The 15470-nt window shown below is 37.5% G+C and overlaps 2 protein-coding genes and 1 long non-coding RNA gene across 4 annotated transcripts in view; 1 reads left to right on the forward strand and 2 right to left on the reverse strand.

Annotated features, from left to right (window-relative positions):
* Positions 1-8645, reverse strand: part of LOC134656940 (phosphatidylinositol transfer protein alpha isoform) — a 31381-nt gene extending 22736 nt beyond the window's left edge. Inside the window, exons 1-3 of one of the 2 annotated variants that reach the window (XM_063512497.1) lie at positions 8452-8645; positions 2618-2648; positions 866-977 (exon numbers count right to left, since the gene is read on the reverse strand). In XM_063512497.1, coding sequence (XP_063368567.1) covers positions 866-977; positions 2618-2648; positions 8452-8468 — 160 coding nt within the window. In that variant the 5' untranslated portion in view covers positions 8469-8645. The remainder of the gene's footprint in view (positions 1-865; positions 978-2617; positions 2649-8451) is intronic. The other variant, XM_063512498.1, reaches the window with a different exon arrangement.
* Positions 1-15470, reverse strand: part of LOC134657020 (uncharacterized) — a 46474-nt gene that overhangs the window by 26836 nt on the left and 4168 nt on the right. The gene's annotated exons all lie outside the window — the stretch shown is intronic.
* On the forward strand, positions 8860-11087 carry LOC134657049 (protein unc-119 homolog). Its single transcript, XM_063512602.1, has 3 exons — positions 8860-9424; positions 9543-9715; positions 10896-11087. The coding sequence occupies exons 1-3, from the start codon at positions 9072-9074 to the stop codon at positions 11012-11014; spliced, it is 645 nt and encodes a 214-aa protein (XP_063368672.1). The 5' UTR covers positions 8860-9071; the 3' UTR covers positions 11015-11087.

A 15470-nucleotide genomic window follows, 5' to 3' on the forward strand; every position in this document is an offset into this window, starting at 1 on the left:
CCACCGATACAATTACTGTCAAACCAATGATAACTACGAGTATTTTACACGACAAAACACGTTATCTGACGCGATTTACTTAATTATTTAATACTACCTATTATAAAACATGGTATAGAATTTCGTGCAAAATAATTTGTCAATCAATCAATCAATCAGTTTGCTTGTTATAGGATATACTTGCATGCATGCAATGCACTATAATTGCATGCAAATAAAATTATCATGTAAATACAAGCTTCTATATATTTTTCAATCAAATAGTAATCGGTTCAGTGCATCGCATGGGTGAATTCACTATCCAACAGTTCTCATCTAACGTATTGAAACGGCGGGGGGTGGGAAAAACTGCCAATACCTATAGGAAAACGTTCTTGGGCTTACGTTATCACAAAAGCAAAAGGTACCTACACTTTTTTCTGAAAACCCCCTGGTACAGTCTCGCTCCGTGATTGTTACGCCATGTAGGGTTCTAGCGAAATTGGACATTCCATAGAAGTATGGATCAAGTGGAACAACCAATTTAACTAGGAGCTTAAATGGCTTAACAATCCCGTGTGGTGACTGTACGTAATGTACGTTTTTCGACAAATCGCATAAGTATAATTTGTCAAAGGTCTGTCTCGTAAAGGTCTGTTCAAACATTAGACAGAGATAATCATACTGTCTTTGTTTTACACTAGTACTAGCACCCAAAAGATTTTTTTTGTTCTTATTTACTGACAATTTGGTTTGACAAACTATAAATTTGTTGTAACTGCCAAGGCAACGATCTTCGACAAGACATTCCGAGAATCCATAGTCTAGACTCCTTTACACCCACCGTCAATTGTATTATTTCTATTAGATTAGCACTAGCACTCACCGAGCAACGGGTAGTCTTTGAACGGTTCATTCTTAATAACTTCTATGCCCTCGCCGCCGCCGGTTTCGTTTTTGGAGACCTCCGCCACGCAGTATAGTTGAGCGACTTGATACTACAATAAAACATCGAATCGTTAGTGCAAGGCCTGAGTGGACGTTCGAGTTGGGCGTGCAGCGGGGCGGGGCGTGCGGCGTGCATGTCAAACAAATGCAACCGTATAGGAGCGGCCTTAGTACACGCTGCTCAAATCACTTGAGAGCCCGACGCCACGCTGCACGCCCCGCCGAACGCTCCGCTTCGAGCGTCCACTCAGGCCTTACACTTAGTTTATTGTTTTTTGCCACCCCCACACTAGCATCTCCCGAGCGTCGTCGGCGTCTAGTCATCTCCGACGCTCGAAAGACGCTAGTGTGGGGTGGCACTTAATGAGGTTTAAAGATTAGCGTCTTTTGAGCGTCGGCGTCTAGTCAGCGCTATGGAAAATGGCGTCGCTACGCAGTTGCGCCAACGTTGCGTCGAGCAACAGCCATAGAGTTGGCTAGACGCCGACGCTCGGGGGACGCTGGGTGCCTCAAAAACCCACAAATTGTAATGGTGGAATCACTATTACCTACCTAAGGCGTGTAAACAAAAGGTAGGCATAGAAAAATACGCACGCGTTTATCTTTATTTAAGCGCCGGAAGTTAAAATGTGGCTTCCCATCTTATGCATAAGGACCCTTTAGGCATGGAACGCCACAAATACTTTCTAGATAGCATACATTTTTTGCAGCTTGTATGTCTCCGAAAAACCTTATATGTGCATGCTAATAAGAGAGTTTTTGGGCACCATACAGTAATTAGAGAAATTAACAAATTACAAATTAGGTATTTTATGTAAGATAGCACTTCAGGTTATGTAACCTCATTGAATAACATGGAACTCCATATGGAGTTATCATATGATAGTTTAATAATGGCACCAATTAAATGGTAATTGATATTTTCTATCATAAATAAACAGATACAGCATAGAAACTACAGAGTACAAATGTACAGAGTACAATCCGTGAAACGTTCGTATTTGTCATGCTACTTCAGTCAACCTCAGTACTTTTTGTAGTGAGACTGACTGAAATAGCATAACACATTCGTGAAAATACGATGATAATAGTACATTATTGTCGAGATTCGGAAGTAGCTACTTGCGGGCTGAGGATTCGTTTTAAACGGACGACCTTGGGAGTCCGTTTAATTGAATCCGAAGCCAGCAAGTAGCCTTCCAGCCGAGTCATATATAGTGCTTTTCTCAAAAATGGTGCAAGAAATAGAAATATTTTACAGAAGCAACGTTCTAATTTTCACAGAAAAAAGTAAAACCATTAAAAAGATTTGCTTGCCGCCTTTAAAAAAAAAAGATGTGCATTTTTCTGCTGAAAATACGCCAACGTATTTGAGACACTTAAATAGTCGCGGTACCAACATTATAATAATAAGTGCTGATCATCTGTTTGGCTGTTTAATTCATTTTATATGGCCGTTTAAAGTTTTAAAAAGTTTGGAACTCGTTAAATAATGGAATTTGTATGCAACATTGCAGTCCCGAAATCGAGACTGCAATGTTTTTAACTTTTTAATTTTTTGAATGACCATAAACTACGCACTTCGCGACCTATTTTTTAACCGGCAACGTCGACTTTGCCGTCCATTTTTGAGAAAAGGATGATTTCCCACTCTGTATAGTATGGATATAACAAGATTTGAATTACTCACTTCTTCGACTGTTAAGGGCAGTGTGACACGGCTGAAAAATTAAAAAGTTTTGTTAGTTGTTTAGTACTGCAGAGAAACTTACTGCAGAAACTAAAAATAAATGTAAGGTCAATGTGAATGTGGTGAAGACTGGCATATAATAGTAGTTTGTGTTACAAGGGATCCAAATGATATATTTCCGTCAAGGGCGTACATTGAATCCTGAAGGAGCGATGGATTCTACAATAGTATCTAAAGTAGAATCCTGAGCGTAATGAGGGATTCAAGTGTTAACGCCCACGCCCAAGACGAAATAATTTTGATACCGTGTGACACATGCTGCTTTTCACATCAACTATGAGGAAAATAAAAAAATTGACACAATCTGATGCTTAAACAGATTATTTAAGCTAAAAAAAATAATGTGCAAAAAAATTCAAAAATAGTGTGCTTGAACAGTAAAGTGCCACTTTGATCCCTCCCAGCAGGGAAGAAAAAGCTCTTTTCTGAATAGGAGGTGTGAAAAATTGATTTTAAGGTAAGACCGTCACAGATCAAGATCTCTAGTATTTGTATATGTATGTCGAGCAGACACAGTGAGAAAGCAACTTAGCTCTTTCTGCTCTACCAACCTTCAGTAAGTGGAGTATGTACAGTCGCCATCAGATATATCGGAGCGGCCAAGGTGTTCACAATATCTGAACACTCACTCTAACGCCTTGACAATAGAGGTGGGCTCAGATATTTGTGAGCGCCTTGACCGCTCCAATATATCTGATGGTGACTGTACAAATTCTGGAGTTCAAAGTGACAAAAGAGCTTTTACAGTCAGCAGCAGAAGTTGCCAAGCGGGCGAGGTGTTCAAAAAGGTCTTGATGCGACTTTATTGTTAAGAGGATAAGAACATGTCAAGTCAATTTTGAACACCTCGCCCGCTTAGCAACTTCTGCTCAGGATTAAAAATCATCCAGATAATTATAGGATTTTTGAATATTATCGCAATAATTATCCGATAAATATCCTGGCGATAAATCACGATACTTATAGGGATAATTATCAAGATAACAATCATTGATAATTATCCTTCTGAACCCTGCTTCTGCTGCTGACTGTAGATGGTCTTCCCTACAGTGTCGTTAAATGGGACACCTCAAGTTATTGTTATTATCTACTCCTCAAACTTAGCATGAATAAGAGACACATTAGGCGGTGTAGCATTCCAACTATCTACAAATTTTGCTTATAAAAACTACAATTGGGCACAGATTCTGAAGAATCCAAAGAGTAACAGTTTCAACGGAACTGGATGATGGACTATACTATTTATACAGGAGCCAGATTTTGGCCTGTTGTTAGCCAATAAATTATGAAGCAAAGTAAAAAAAAGCTAACACCTCATCTCTTACAAAATATTTATTTAAAACTTTTACAAAAAATAAATAGTTATTGTGTTTGGGATTTAATTTGGATTAAAACACTCGGATAGCAACGTAACGGACATGTATTTCACGGCAAAACTGACATTTGACATATTTTTACGAGCTACCTACATTTACCAAAATACTACAATCCCTCCACCAATATTTATCCAAACAGTGTACTTATTTAGATTTTAAAATAAAATAAAAAACAATAATAAATTATTGCCAAAAAGCTAACCAATAATAAGGCCATATCGCCTTCTACACCCTCCCCCAACAATTAACGCACTAGCCTAAGTTTTCAATCCTATGCCATTTTCAACCCAGTTGAAAGACATGGTACAATTTCGGTTGGCAGGATTCGAGTGATAGGTAAATTACACAAAAAAAAAAAGAAATCGACACAAAAAAAAAAAAAGTTAAAACAGTTTTAGTAAGTAAGTACATACTTAATCACTAGACTCTAGAGAATACAATACTAATTACCTACCTACTTAGTACCTTTTACAATAGGTTTTATATAATTTAGAGGCCCATTAAATTTTATAATTAACGTCCTTGTTCCTAGTACTTCTTATCGGCCGTTGCCGCCTAGTGTCAAGGTCGTCAAGGCCATGACCTTCAGTTGGAGCGTCAGGCTCAACACCGTGGTCGTCCGCCTCCATAACCTATATTTGGCCACCACATTCGTTTTCTAGCTTCCGATTTAGTTTTTACCACACCGAGATGAGAATCATGCAACTCATTCAAAAGTTGCTCCCGGAAAATGGAAGGTATGACTACTTTATGGCCACGCAAAATACAGCCTTCTTCCAAGGTCAACTCTGTACGACAGTTAAAAAACATTTTGAAGTCATTATCCTTCAATTTTCGTGGCCACCCTTTTTCTATATAAGACTTAACGCGCAACAATACCGCGTCTTTTTTTGTTGCTAAACAAATATCTTTCGCCGTAATTGGTTTCAATGAATCAGATATAAAATTTATGTATGTTGCCCGATCAATTATATCTCCTTCGGGACACCCTTGCGTTTCATCCAGCGTGGCCCTAGACAAGAAATCGGCAACGTTGTGTTCGCTTTTTACGTATTCGATCTCATAGTTATAAGCCGACAGAAATATAGCATAACGCTGCAACCGATTTGCTGCTAATTCGGGAACACCTTTTTTGGATCCGAAAATTGATACTAAGGGTTTGTGGTCCGTTCTTAAAACAAAAGGTACCGATCTGCCGTACAAATAATAATGGAATTTCTTTATTCCGAAAATTAGCGATGCCGCTTCTTTTTGTATCTGAGCATAGTTTTTTTCGCTGGGCGTGAGCGAACGGGAGGCATAAGCGACGACGCGCTCGGAGCCGTCCGGCTGTTTTTGGGCCAAAATAGCCCCTAAAGCCGCCGGTCCGGCATCCGTGGTCAAAATCGTGACGTAATCCGGGTTGTAGTGCGCTAAGATTCGCTCACTCGCTAACTCCTCCTTTATTCTCACAAATGACTCCTCTTGCTCCACACCCCAATACCATTTACAATCTTTTTTAAGCAACGCATACAACGGGTTTAAAATACCCGAAGCATTAGGTACGAATGCCCGATAGTAATTTAGCAAGCCTAGAAAAGATTGAAGTTCAGATACATTTTTCGGACTTTTTGCATTAAGAATGGCTTGAACTTTATTTTTGGATTTATGTAATCCATGTTTATCTATTACAAACCCTAAGTATTCCACAGAACTCCTAAATAACTCGCATTTATCCTGTTTTAAACACAAACCGGCGTCATTAAGTCGACTGAGGACTTGCTCGAGCCTCTCGACGTGTATTTTTCGGGTCGGTCCAGTTATAAGTACATCGTCGAGAAAAATGCATATTCCGTCGATTCCCGAAAGTAATTTTTCGATAATTTGCTGAAAAATACACGGCGCGGAGGATAAGCCAAAAACGAGGCGTGTATAACAATAAAGCCCTTTGTGTGTATTTATACACGTCAATTTCTTTGATGACTCATCCAGCTCACACTGATTATATGCCCTAGATAAATCCAATTTCGAGAATTCTTCCCCCCCGTGTAACCTAGAAAATAGGTCTTCGATACGCGGCAGTGGATAGTTATCGATAAACAATGCTTTATTCAAGGTCACGGAATAGTCACCGCAAATTCGTATATTGCCGTCGGGCCGTAAAACAGGGACAATGGGTGTAGCCATATCGGAATGACTAACCTTTTCCAAAATACCTAACTCAACCAATCTGTTCAATTCCTCCTCGACTTTAGGTTTTAAAGCCAGGGGCACGGTTCGAGGTTTAAAAAATTTAAATTGCGCATCCTCTTTTAGTTTTAAATTTATTTTATATTTATTGAACCTGCCCAACTCATTAGAAAAAACTTTCGAATATTTATCCTTTAACGACCTGATGACGTCATCCTCGCTATTCAAATGATTACAATTCTTACTGCACAGATGTAAATCGAACTTACTAATGAAATCTCTTCCTAACAAAATTGGCTGATCCGCTGTATCCTCGATAATAAACATGTCAATTTCCTCCGTTTCATTTTCAAAAGTAATCGGTAATAAAACTCGGCCTAAAGGAAATATTTTGCTACCATTATAACAGTTTAATCGTACATTGGATCTCTTTAAGGCATATTTTCCTTTAAATAACGCGTCATAAACACTAACAGGTAGCACTGAGACAGCGCTTCCGCTGTCTACTTCGCACAATACGCTCTCGTTAGCCATCGACACCACCTGCTGCATAGGTTTACCGTTATCACATCTGATACTATATAAATAAACATCTACGATACCTTCATGTATGTCATCGGTTTCCTCAGCAATGAAATTAAACTTTTTATCACTCGTTTTACACATCCTACTTAGATGTCCTTTAGTATTGCACTTTTTACACGAGTAATTAATATAACGGCACTTGTCCTTGGTGTGGTTTTTATATCCGCATACTGCACAGGCTTGTCTTGTATTATTAGAGTTGTTTGGTTGGGACGTCGCGGCGGCGCCGGCGCGCACCGCGAACACCTCGCCGCCGGCGGCCCCCGCCGCCTGCCTGGACGAGCCGGTCGCTTGCAGGCCCTGCCGGGCGCTGCGAGTAGCCTGCGCCAGATGTAACGCTTTGCTAAAAGTCAGCTTGTCGACGCTCTCCGCAAACAACTTCTCTCGTTCTTTAGCGTTCTCGAGCCCGAGAACGAAACGATCCCGCAGTGCTGTATCGAGCTCCGTCGTGAACCCGCAGAACTGTGCCAAACTTCGCACTCGCGCTGCCCACTCCGCTAGATCTTCGCCGGTCCGTTGCTCCGCTTTATAAAATTTATAACGTTCAGCAAACGAACACCTAGGTGACTCAAAATGAGCATCTAGCTTTTCAAGGAGGGTAGAATATTCAATGGTGTTCAACGTTTTTGGGTACACCAAATCTTTTGCAACGCGGTAAGTTTCTTCCACAAACGTCGTAAGGAGTATGGAACGCCGCTTTGTGCCCGCTTTGTCGGTGGTGTCCGTCAAATCATTTGCAAAACACATAGCTTCAAAGCGCTCCTTAAAAATCCTCCATTCTTGCGCGTTGTGGTCGAACGTGAGATTGCCGCCATAAATCACGTTAGCGCTCGCTGCCATCGTTTTTAACAATAAATCCACTAGTTTATCACTTATTTTATCGCGTTAGGTACTTCTCGTCGCCAAATATTGTGTTTGGGATTTAATTTGGATTAAAACACTCGGATAGCAACGTAACGGACATGTATTTCACGGCAAAACTGACATTTGACATATTTTTACGAGCTACCTACATTTACCAAAATACTACAATAGTATATAAATATAAGACTAGATATTACTAGCATCATAGATTTATCTCACAATATGGCTACAATTTCAGCAAATGGTTTAAACTTGTTTACATATGCTGATTAGATTTAAGAAGGTAAGAGATAACTTGGTATTTATTAAATTCTCAGTAAGTAAAGATTATTTTGTTACTATGATTTAATGTGAGAGAATAACAAGATTTTACGATCCACACTCCAGGCACGAAAGTAGAAATGATCAGTGGAAAATAGTTTTACCTTTTCTTTCAGATATTTCATGTAAAAACAAATGTAGACATAAGAGTAATAAGCTAGGCCAGATCAAATATTAACAATATGTGGCAGAAGATTTAGGAATTATCCGAAATCTGCTGAAACGGCCATCTGTCAGATAGACCTTGACCTGAAGCTCTGTCACTGTCAGGCAATTTCATTCCTCGTCGTGAATTGATAAAACAAAATTCACGATAATTAAAGCCTTAAAGACGTGCAGACTATTTATCTTAATGATATCTACTGATAAGAAAGTATACCCTTAAAACCTGTGCCACGAATTGTGTAAAAATCGATTTATTATTCCGAACTAGACTTAACCTTGACAAAATGTACTCACTATTCTTTGATAAGCATCTTGTATATTTATTTTGTTTCACTTAAATGCACATTAGACCAAACAGTTCACACTCACGACAAATTAACTTATCACAGAACCTGACTTGAGCGATGGCCCGATTATTGTAATTTTAATCTATGACCAATCTTCTACGAGCGAATTATGACAGGGCGCATGCTTCGTGACGCAACGGATATTACGTCAACATTTTCAGATGCGTTCAAGATATGTTCTTTCAATGTGTATATTATGCTATGCGCATAGGCATGTATTCAATAAATCTATTAATTAAATTCTGGTATAAATACATTATATTATATTTATTATATTTTATTTTATACTGTAATATCTATTTTTAAATACCGTGAAGAGTAGTGTTTAATCTGTGGTCAAATCAGATTGAAATTTGACGTGACGTGCCGTGCGTCGATAGTGACGTACGTGTGCGGTGAGCAAACAATTTTTTCTCACGCGAAAAGCTGCATGTTGCTCGATTGCTAATCTAATTCCAAAGAAAATGCACTGATACATTTACATACGTTGGCCTTTTAATTAAATTACTTACTGTGCCTATACCCTTTGAGATACTTTCGTCATTGGAAGACTCGACGGTTACCAAAATGAGTTTAGTAGGAAAAAAGTGCGAATCAATATCCCTATTGGAATCGAATACAGAAGACGTAATACCAAGTGATATTACTCCTGAAGATGTTTTAAGGCTGGATAGAATCACTGACACATATCTGTGCAGCCCTGAGGCTAACGTATACGATATAGATTTTACTAGATTCAAGATCCGCGATCTAGAAAGTGGGACAGTGTTGTTCGAGATAGCGAAACCGCCGACGGACTTCGGTGTGGACAGCGAGGGCGCCGAGGATGCTCCCGAGGAGCCCTTAGACCCGAATGCGGGCAGATTCGTGCGATATCAGTTCACCCCGCAATTTTTAAAGTTGAAGACTGTTGGGGCAACGTAAGTTACATTTATTATCTTTGTTTTTATTGTTGTCAATTCACTGCACAATGGTTGTCAATTCACTGAAAATTCCCAGTAAAAGAAATAAGCTTACTATGACTAAATGTTATTTCAGTGTGGAGTTCACGGTGGGTTCGCGTCCTGTCAACCACTTCAGAATGATCGAGAAGCACTTCTTCAGAGACACCCTGCTGAAGACCTTTGACTTTGAGTTTGGATTCTGCATTCCGTTCTCCAGGAACACTTGTGAACACATATATGAGTTTCCTACACTGCCACCAGATCTAGGTAAAGTTTAATTGTACAATTTTTACATAACTACTAGCCTCTGCCTGCTACTTCGAATAAGAATAAGAATTCGTTTATTCATGGCAAACTAAACTACATTTAATACAAACATATTACAAAAAGTATATTTTAAACAGAAATTATAGTTTACCCCGAAATGGGCCCCACCTCAGCATAATGCTTACAACTAACTAATTGAAAGGGAAGGTGGCTCAGCTAATGTCTGTGCCAAAAGACTACGGGGCACAGCGGCTCTAAAGACTTCCAGCAACAGACGGACGGATAATGCTAACCCGAAAGTCAGCGCTGGTCTTCCGGCGAGACCATTTGTAGGCCACGAACGCAACCGTACAACACGACCCTATAAGTAAATGAACGCGAACGCGTCCACTTTGCGCTCTGCGCCAACTGCGCCTGCGCGTACATGTCAAAATGTCATGATGACCTACAAGACTTACTTCGCCCATATACGCCTCCTAAATTAGTTGTACAACACACGCATTAATGGGCTTACTGTGACACTAGGTGGATTTGTGTGTGATTGTCTTATAATATTTATTTATATAGAAGTAGTTAAAAACTTTTATCAATTTCAACCAATTCCAATTTTCATTGGATTGAATGTCAAAATATCCTTAGAAGGTAATAAGTGTCAAATTTCATGGTCTTTGGTCCTATCTTCAACGGTTATTTGGGGCATTATCTATGAAAAGGGACCTTATTGTCGATGGCGCTTACGCCGCACAGCGTCGCGTGGCATTGTATTTATACCGGAGCATCGTTAATAATGGCCTAAGCGCCATCGACAATAAGGTCCCTTTTCATAGATAACGTCACATTTAGGCTGTGTATTGTCTCAATACTTACGTCTCTGTGATAAAATGTAATGTAAAAGAGCAATTCACGGTAATATGTATTTGCTATGAGAAAACTAAACATGTCCAAAAATTACAAATGAAATCAATCCTCTGTCTTTCAAATGTGCGCTTAATGTGTGCGATTTTAATCTAATGAATTAATACCTTATGTGTTATGTTGCTAGGTAACTATTTGTGAAACAAAATTCGAGCACATATCAGCTTCGGAAAGCGCATCGACGCAGTGGTCCTTCAATGTTAGGCAATTTTTACTTTAGACATTGGTTCTATAAATGATTAACATTATCATTTTTACTTTTCAGTTGAAGAGATGATTGCAGCACCATTTGAGACATGCTCCGACAGCTTCTACTTTGTTGACAACCAGCTGGTCATGCATAACAAGGCTGATTACGCCTACAATGGAGGTATCAACAACTAAAGGTGCACTGTAATGTAACAGGCCATATTTTGTAAATCTGTGGCCACTTGGCCAGTAACTATGCGTGTCATGCTTTAGCACAGGGGTTGGCAAACAGTGGCTCACAAGCTTAAGGATTCTTTGTAGGGTTCCTTACCAAAAAATGGTAAAAAGGAAACCTATAGTGCGACTCTGTCTGTCTGTAACATGGCTAAATATCTCGGGAACTACTACTTATGCTATCAATTTGGAATCATTATTAAGAAGGCTAACCCAGACGCATTGAAAGTGTATTTTTTTTTATTTGAAGGTGCAATGACTGTTCTTCTGGTGCCCCAAAAATTTGTATTTAACTTTATTATTCTTTAATCTCCAAGTTTTTTCCGATACGACCCCTGTATTAAGATATAGTAAGACGCCCATAGTTGCTTACGTTTACGTGTGCCGTAATTCAACACAATTATTGCAAAAACATTCAAAGTTTCGTGTTTACACAATATTTTAATGATTGGCACTAAACTTTTTAAAGCATTGGATTTTGTCCAAGACACATAATTTGCAATTCATATTTTGATATTCCGGTATAGAATACAAGGAATATTTTTCTCACATAAGTACACTATGTGTAACAAATGATCTCAAAATTTGTATTTATTTGTTTATAATAATATAATGCTCTAAGCAATTATTGGTTTATTTAAGAACTGAATAAAAATATCTTAATCCTTTCAACATTAATGTGTTCAATATAATGGTTTTAAAATGGGTATACAAAGTTGAAATTTATAAAACTATTATTTCTTGTACTTATAAATACATCATGCTCATGAGCCGTGACAAATAGATCATTAATAGAAACTAAACATGTATGTTTATACTATTCCGAACTGTAAGAAGTGTTAAATTACAGGGATCGGATACCGGTATTTTTTGTACAAAAACTGTATTTTTTCGTTCTTTGCTAATTATTTCATTTCTAATTGGGCAATCTAATAATACGAAGTCGTTACCTAAAAACACAACGGAGTCCTACATTTCGAGTACCTATAAAATAATCCGAAAAATATGGTTATTACGAGGTTTTTGCAGAAAACCGGGTCCGATCCCTGTTAAATTACATTTGCGCCTAGCATTTATAATGGACTTTTCATAAGTTATCACTAGAGCACTCAATGTTTGATGTTCACTGAATTTTTGAATTTTATTTTTTATTATAATGACATAACTATTGAATGAGCGACTCTGTTCTAGCTCTTATAATGTTACTAGTGTCCTTATTATAGAAGGCGTGATATGTATTAAAAAGGATTAGAACTTATATACATAATTCACTGGAAAGAGTGGCTAGAGTACAGTTGCAGTGGGATTATTCTATTTCTCTTAATGTAGCTTTTTTATTAATATAATAATATTTATTTATATAATATTATTGTGATGTTGTAATTTGTTCATGATTCACAGACCATTTTTAGGGTTCCGTACCCAAAGGGTAAAAACGGGACCCTATTATCCGTCCGTCCGTCCGTCCGTCTGTCACCAGGCTGTATCTCACGAACCGTGATAGCTAGACAGTTGAAATTTTCACAGATGATGTATTTCTGTTGCTGCTATAACAACAAATACTAAAAACAGAATAAAATAAAGATTTAAGTGGGGCTCCCATACAACAAACGTGATTTTTGACCGAAGTTAAGCAACGTCGGGCGGGGTCAGTACTTAGATGGGTGACCGTTTTTTTGCTTGTTTTGCTCTATTTTTTGTTGATGGTGCGGAACCCTCCGTGCGCGAGTCCGACTCGCACTTGGCCGGTTTTTTTTGTAATTAACTATAATTTTTTCATATTTTAGAAATAGTTACAAATACGTAAATTGGGTGCAGAATAGGAAAAGAGTTTAATATTTGACCTACAGCGGTTGAATGGTTAAACCACAACTAAGTCTTTAAGTCTAGAGAAAAAGAATAATACCACTGTACTATTAGAGATGTTAAAATGTGTGCTTAACCAGTTATATCTAGTCATTATTGTTAGTCCACCAGATTGAATATAGGTACCGAAAACTGAAATGCTGTCTACCACATTGAATATAGGTACCGAAAACGGAAATGCTGTCTACCAGATTGAAGATAGGTACCTAAAACTTGCTTATGAGAAGAGTCAGAAGGATAACCAATGTTAACAACTACAGGGACTGAGAATTCGAAAAGGGTATTTACATATAAAAAAAGATTGTATATGTAATATGTATGGTACTTGTTATCAAGTGAATTTAAAACGAAAAATATGTATGTACTTAAAAGCTAACTGTAGGAATAAATAATTTGGTAATTACAACATAAATTATGTTATTAATTAAAATTTTGTAAAATATATTAATTACCAGTTATACCAGTTCTAATTCAGTGCTAGTTCTTTTGTACGACAATATCTGAGAAATAAAACGCTTGAAAGTTTGAATGACAATCGTTCAAAAATCTTATTTTGAACCAATATTATTTGGTGACAGTGACCCGCTTTCCATATATTTTCTTCTAAATTAAAACGCGCTATCTTACAATTTAATGTAAGAATTTCTATAATAATTAAAATGGAAAACCCCAAAATATTGTCTCATTTTAAGCCGTCCAACATTGTTTACAAGACTCCTTGCTGAATAATAAATATGAAACTGTAAAATGTGTTCATTTCATGTAAATTTATAATTCAAATATTCTGGGGTAAAATCAAAAATTAATATAATTTTGTAGGTGCCTAGCCTTAACATTTTGTTACTGATTATCTATTTAGGTGCTTACAAAATAATTATCAGAGAAATAAATCAATCAGACGTTATTTATTCAACTCTGTAAAGTAGGTAGGAGCAATGATTACCTGCCTGGGTGAGAAATTGAGAATGCTACGAGTAAAAACATTCGAGATAGAGAGAGATTTTCAAAAGTGATAGTTTAAGATTGTATAAAACGTATATGAAATAAGTCCTCAAAACTGCGCAAAAATTAAATCCTATGAGAACAAGCCATATAACAAAAAATATGGGATTTCCCATTTCCGCCTTATTTTTATTACAATTAAGGCATTATGTGTGTGACTTTTAATAACAATTGTACCTAAATAAGTAAGTGGAATTAATGAGTGGATTTCGTTAGAAACTATATTTTTCACCTCAGCAGCTCGAACAAGGGTACATTGCTACTTAAAAACAGTGAGCAAAATCGCATATTGCTCACTGAGTGAGCAAAATCGCATTTTGTTCATTTTGTCTCACTCAGTGAGCAAAATGCGATTTTGCTCACTGTTTTTAAGTAGCAAAGTACCCTTGTTCGAGCTGCTGAGGTGAAAACTTAATTGTTGGTATATCTTAAGAAAACATGAGTGAATAGAGGTAAGTGATGAAGAAGGAATACATTTTTCTCTAATATGTTCTCACTGCTGAGGTGAAAAGTTGTGTGAACTACACGAGATCAAAGTTATTTACATCTCGTGCGCTTTTGAGTCCCTTACTCCGCTTAGTATAGAATCTTTCGCTTGCACGGGACTCAAAATAAGCACTCGAAGAAATATCAAACTTTGATCTCTTGTTGTACAAATAACTATTGATGTCTTAAAACACTCGCTCCGCTCAAGATAATTTTCTCGCCCGGGTCCAAAAAATAATTTGTTCCTTTGTGAAAAATTGTACTAGGTACTATTACAGTTTTTTTGCAACCAAATTGGGTCACGATCTCCTGAAAAGCTTTACTATTAACAAATGCATTTATGACGAACGACTGAAAGTTGTATGCTTAGTACCATACTTGTCAGTTGCCATACGCAACGCAACGCATGACAAGTATGGTTCTAAGCATACAACTTTCAGGGTTCAGATTGTCATAATGCATTGCATACGTTGCGTACGTGGGATAAGTGTGTTTTCGCCTTTATGCGTTGAACCTTTCAGTTCCATGTTCCATATAATTAATATTAAATGTGTTTGTACCATTGTCACTGGCATCACCTCACTAGTTTTGTCGAAAATAAAACGTTTGAAAACATTAAATTTTATAATTTACAATATACCTACCACTCGGATATCGTCCCATAGAAAATTTGAATTTCGCGCCTTTTTTTACTGACAAGATTTGGTTGACCAGCTTTATGTAGTAGATAGTTAAGCAACCCACTACTTCAATAGTGAACCCTAACATCAACGGTGACATTACACAAGCAAATATATTAAATAGGTTACAACTAATTTGACTAATCCGGCATTCCTGCGTAACAGTCACGTTCTAGTAATAAAAATCTAATAAAACTATGATTTACAATGACTTGTTATGTCAAGGTGGCGGATATGCTTATTAGTGATGAAATCCTTATCGCGTTGACGCATGTACAACAAAGTATCATCAATGTATAAAAGAGGTGCTGCGACACCTAAACATTCATTCCGGGCTTGCTCCTCTCTCAGTACACTTGTAGAACTTATTAATGTATAAAGTA

Source organism: Cydia amplana, chromosome 19, assembly GCF_948474715.1.
Source record: "Cydia amplana chromosome 19, ilCydAmpl1.1, whole genome shotgun sequence".
Lineage (NCBI taxonomy): Eukaryota > Metazoa > Arthropoda > Insecta > Lepidoptera > Tortricidae > Cydia > Cydia amplana.